At 37.3% G+C, this 5506-nt stretch overlaps 1 protein-coding gene across 2 annotated transcripts; it reads right to left on the bottom strand.

The window, feature by feature from the left end:
* Positions 800–5053, bottom strand: LOC107617474 (elongation factor 2). Of its 2 annotated transcripts, XM_016319237.2 has the most exons (4): positions 4894–5053; positions 4179–4223; positions 3993–4080; positions 800–3431 (listed from the first exon to the last, which is right to left on the bottom strand). In XM_016319237.2, exons 2-4 carry the CDS (start codon positions 4179–4181, stop codon positions 991–993), a joined length of 2532 nt encoding a protein of 843 aa, XP_016174723.1. In that variant the 5' UTR covers positions 4182–4223; positions 4894–5053; the 3' UTR covers positions 800–990. The 2 variants fall into 2 exon arrangements, with proteins under 2 accessions (XP_016174723.1, XP_016174722.1); XM_016319236.2 differs by lacking the exons at positions 4179–4223; positions 4894–5053 and having other exon boundaries at positions 3993–4092.

Genomic DNA, 5506 nt, shown 5'->3' with positions numbered 1-5506 from the left:
TTAATCTCCATTATATATTTTTTTCTAATCTCCATAATATATAATAATAGAAATATAATTGTTGTAAATTAAACGAACAATTTGTTGACCAAAGACTAGCTGATTAAGGAAGGAGGTGACATATTCAATATTTGAATGTATGATAGAGTGGGCGACGTGGATTGAAACATGTCTGATGTCTAACTTACTAATGATCCCAATCAATTTTTTTTATATGCAGTAAATCATAATTAACACTATCTAGAATGCGTACACTTCCCACCTCTCAAATACAATTCATGTTATTAAGCTGATTCTATCACTAATCGGATAATATTAACTGCATTTTGTTCCATCAAATGATCAAAATCTTGAGTATGATGAAAAATGAAAATGGTTTCGTTATTTGATGTGTCTCCAGATTTGACTTGTTTCAATAGATTGATCTTCAAAGAATCGTCCGAAGAACTCGAGAATAATAGCAATGTAAATATATACGTGTTTTGGATTCTTTTTAGAAAGATTACAAGAAATAAGCTGCATATTTGTGGTAATAAGTTAACAAAACTTGTTTATGAAACATAACATAATCTCTTAAAAATTATACCAAAGAATGGTACTTTCTATGAAAATAACATAAGCCTCAACGGTTTGAAGACAAATTTGGAGTTTTACTTCCCTAAAAACAACATAATATCTTTTCGTGAAACCATAAACACATCCCTATATAAAATTACTTCCATCAATAAATTCTGACTATTTCTTAATCCTAAAAAGGGAAAATCCAAATATTCCATGTTCGGCTATCAGTCACCATCACAAGCAAAATTCATAAAGAAGTAATATGACAAGCATCAATATAATCATAGACCAGATATTCATCGATGCAGAGACAAATAATTCAAGTACAACAATCTCCGGACCAAAACCAGAATAACAAAACTTAAGATAACAGTTTTTTCATAGTTAGAAATTCAACTAAGGCCATAAAATAGAATGGCAGAAAACAATTTAAAGCTTGTCCTCGTACTCGGAGAGGGGGGTCATTTGCTCCTTCAAACCTTTCCTCTTGCGGATATCCATGACCAGTTGTGAAGCTTGGGATCCGGACTCCAATGGATCAGAAGACATCGTGTCCCAATGATCAAAGACACACTGTGGGAAAGCTTGACCAGAAGTTGCAGCTCTCAAGGTGCTGGAGAATCCAAAGGACTCAATGACAGGGAGGTAGGCCTTGATATTGTAGAGCGGGGTACCAGGCCTCTGCATTTCCTCAAACACATGTCCACGCTTCTGGTTCAGAACACTGTAAATACCACCAAGAGCTTGTTCAGGAGCTTGGATTTCAACCAAGTAGACAGGCTCAAGAAGCCTGGGCTTGGCGGTCAACTGGGAAGCATAGAAGACTCTCCTGGCAGTAGGAATAATCTGACCACCACCTCTGTGGATAGCATCAGCATGAAGGACAACATCACAGACTTCAAAGCAGATAGCTCTCATGTTTTCTTCGGCGAGAGCACCTTCCTTTGAAGCCCACTGGAAGCCTGCAACCACGGAGTCCTTGATTTCATTCAAGTACTGGACTCCCTTACACATATCAACCACCATGTTGGGTCCAGTGGTTTCAGGGCCAAAACACCAGATTTTCTTGGCAAGATCCTTGTCCCAACCATACTCTTCAGACAAGATCTTGGAACGGACTTTGGGATCATCTCTTGGTCCAATCTTGCCATCATCAATGGCCTCTGCAAGACCATCCTCCATTGGCCTAGCTTCCATATAGAGACGGTTGTGCTTGTTGGGTGACTTGCTCATGACAGTGCGGCATGACCTCTCCAGAACAGTCTCACGGAAAGACACAACAGGGTCAGACTTGATGATCTCAGCTCCTCCCATGAAATCTTCTTGCAAGTCCTTCAAGCAAATTTCTAAATGAAGTTCACCGGCACCAGCAACAATGTGCTCTCCTGACTCCTCAATAGTACAGAGAACCATAGGATCTGATTTGGCCAACCTCTTGAGACCTTCAACAAGCTTAGGAAGATCAGATGCAACCTTACACTGAACAGCAACACGCACAACAGGTGAGACAGAAAACTTCATGGCTCGGATCGGATGGGCATCCACTTCCTTCTCATTTGTCAATGTGGCATTCTTTGTGATAAATTGATCCAAACCAACCATGGCAACTGTGTTACCACAAGGAACATCCTCCACTGTTTCCTGCCTCTTTCCCATCCAAATGACAGTCCTTTGCACACTTTTCACGTACAAGTCTTTCTTCTCACCAGGAACGTAATTTGGTCCCATAATTCTGACCTTCAGACCAGTTGACACCCTCCCAGAGAAAACACGGCCGAATGCAAAGAACCGACCCTTGTCAGATGCAGGAATCATCTTAGAGACATAAAGCATTAGAGGGCCTTCAGGATCACAGGCTCTAATTGCAGCAGCATATTGATCATCCAGCGGACCCTCGTACAAATTCTCAACACGATACTTTTGGGCCTTAGCTGGAGAGGGAAGGTGAAATATCATCATTTCCAAGAGTGCAGTACTTGCTGGGAGCCAGGTTTGCATGACACGTTTCATCAATGCTTTACCCATCAATTCCTTCTCATCAGACTTCATGGTAACTCCCAACTTCTGCAACATAGGCCAGAGTTTATCCTTCTGGTCATTCATACAAGTGTTGATTATTTGCTTGATGGGCTCATAACAGAACTGGACAAACCCACGTTTACATGTAGCACTACCAGTGTTCTTGCTGGTCCATTTCTTTGTAGCAGGATCAAAGAAGTTTTCACCCCAGAGCCTTTCCATCATCTTTGATTCATCAACACCGAATTTTGAGGCATACATTTTTGCGAAGTTCGTCAAGGTAAAAGCCCAGCCGTGCAAACCAGCAGAGAAAGCAACTGTTCCTTTCTCTGGGTATACCTGGCAATCACCAAGCAATGGATCTTCATATGTAGCCATGATCACATTGGCATTCTCAATAACCCTTGAGAAGGTCTGGTAAGCCTCCTCTCCATCCACCTGGAGCTCCAGGAAGCATCTGTCCATCTTGTTGACAGTCAGAACAGGCCTAATCCTTTCTCCAAGGGCCTGTCGCAGCACAGTTTCGGTTTGCACACAGACACCTTCGATACAATCCACCACCACTAGAGCTCCGTCAGTAATACGGAGAGCAGCAGTAACCTCTGATGAGAAATCGACATGCCCGGGTGAATCAATGAGATTGATGAGATACTCATTTCCTTGGCGTTCTCCCTTGTAATTCTTGAGGGATTCATCACTCATTTCATAGTAGAGAGAGATACCAGTAGACTTGATTGTAATACCACGCTCAGCTTCATCTGCCCGGGTATCAGTCATTCGGACATCACCTGCCACTTCTTGTGCAATAATTCCAGCAGCAGCCACCAGAGAATCGGTGAGAGTTGATTTTCCTGCATTTTGTTTCAAAAGCCATATAAAAGTGTTGTTCAATTAGATAAACCATAGAAGCTAATATAGTAACACAAAACATTACAATGCAACTCTGATAAACGGGAAAAACAGTAGTAACAGTTGTAACAAAAGCATTTGTTGATGTTAAAAAAATAAATAAATAAATGCCAGGAGCATTAATAGACTGAAATAAATGATCAAAACATTTTTCTCTATCAAATATCCAACAATAAAACGTTAAAAAGTGTCACTACATATGTTTGTGTTTGCAACAATATGTTTTAGTTAAAAACTACATTCCTTACTTTTTATAGAAAATAATATTTTAGGTAAAACAAGCCTAAAATAGAAACTCTTAGTGATTTCCGCATGAGTAATAGAATAACTTCGTAAAAAAAAAGGACAAATTTCATATATCATGAAAACAACTTTTCAACTTCATCAAACACGAAATACCAATACATGTTACATACAAATAGAGAGAACATCATGGAATCTCGAAAGTGCACTACAGAGAATGTAAACAAAACAAGGTTAACTAAAGTCTAAACAATACATACCGTGATCGACATGAGCAATCACAGACATGTTACGGATATTATGCTTGTAGTCCATAATTCGACGGAGCTCTTCAGCTGTGAACTTCACCTGTAAATACATAAAAGAAATCACACATAAGATATTAGGCAAACTCATCTGAGAAAATGAATAAACTGAACGTAAAAACACGTTAGTAATCAAGTTACCATCTTGTCTAGTCTTTATTTCCACACACAGAAAATCCTTCAAAGCTGAAATAGCAAAATCACCAAATCATTAGCTAAACAGTAAGACATCAGAGGCAAAATACAAAAGAATACATTAATTTATAGAGAAAGAAACATCAAAAAGAAATTACAGGAAAACGGAAAAAGTTGATCGTTCACTGCTGCAATCTAACAAAACATATTATACGCTTAACACAGATAACGGAACTATCCCTAGTTTCAAACACATAAGAAAAAAAAGTCATCGGTTCAAAAAGCGCGAGTAAAAATACTTTGTCAAAGGCAACATCGAAGCTCATATAGTATACCGAACCACAATCCATCACTCAAAATAGAAAAAATAAATAAATAAGAAAAAGTATTACTAATCAAAAGAGTGAAATTACAACAACAAAACCAGATCTTGAAAACTACAGAGAGCTTTTAAGAACGTCACATCGGAAAAACACAGATAACAACTGAATCAAGAGAGACAGATCAATTTAACACGCAAAACTATAATCAAAACAACTCGGAAGAGAAAAAGAACAATAATAAGAAACTCGGAATAAATCGTGTATTGAGCTAAAAGCACAGATCTGTAGAAAACCGAAGAGAGAATAAAAAAAGCAACAGAGAGAAACAACGTATACCGATCTGTTTGGATGAAACAAGTAACAGAAATAATGGAGAAATTTTGAAGGGAATAACGAACCTGAAAGAGCAAAAGGAAAAGGAGGAAGAAGAAGATAGTGTGGCGGCCAAGGGTTTACGGCTTGGCCTCTCTCTAAATTGGGTTGAAAATGAGAGAATACTAGAATAGTGTGAATTGTGAAGTGAGGCGTAAGGAGGCTAGGATAGCTAATTTAATTTGCGAGAAATGATAGAATGTGATTCCAATTTTTTTTTTTTTTTTTGTCAGACACTTCTCCTATTATTGTGTTTACGTGTATAGTACATCTTTCGAATATTCTCGTTTGATATGTATATTTTTTATGTTAAATTTTGTCTTAAAAATTTTTATTTTTAATATATTTAAACACATTTAAATATCAGGGTTTTTTTTTCAGAAATAAAAAAAAAATCATATTTTTCTAAAAATCATTTTTGAACTTTAATTCTTTAAATACGATTTTTTTTAGAGCAAATTTGTCGCACCTCCGGCAAACTCTATATAAATTATAGAGTTATAGAGTTTGTCGGCGAACTCCCTTTAATTTTTCTAATCTCGCGTTTTTAATATAGATCTATAAACAATATATAGAAATACACAAAAATACACAAAGAATATTTGAGGAATTAAAGTTTAAAAATAATTTTAGAAAAAT

Source organism: Arachis ipaensis, chromosome B09 (genome assembly GCF_000816755.2).
Source record: "Arachis ipaensis cultivar K30076 chromosome B09, Araip1.1, whole genome shotgun sequence".
Lineage (NCBI taxonomy): Eukaryota > Viridiplantae > Streptophyta > Magnoliopsida > Fabales > Fabaceae > Arachis > Arachis ipaensis.
This window is presented reverse-complemented; position numbering and strand designations above follow the sequence as displayed.

What these genes read in the sequence shown, in the direction of transcription:
- LOC107617474 (XM_016319236.2), bottom strand. Translation starts at nt 4,092, where the DNA reads ATGTATTTACAGGTGAAGTTCACAGCTGAAGAGCTCCGTCGAATTATG. An exon ending in GATTGCTCATGTCGATCACG is followed by an intron (nt 3,432 to 3,992) that starts GTATGTATTGTT and finishes AACAAAATGCAG; the next exon opens with GAAAATCAACTCTCACCGAT.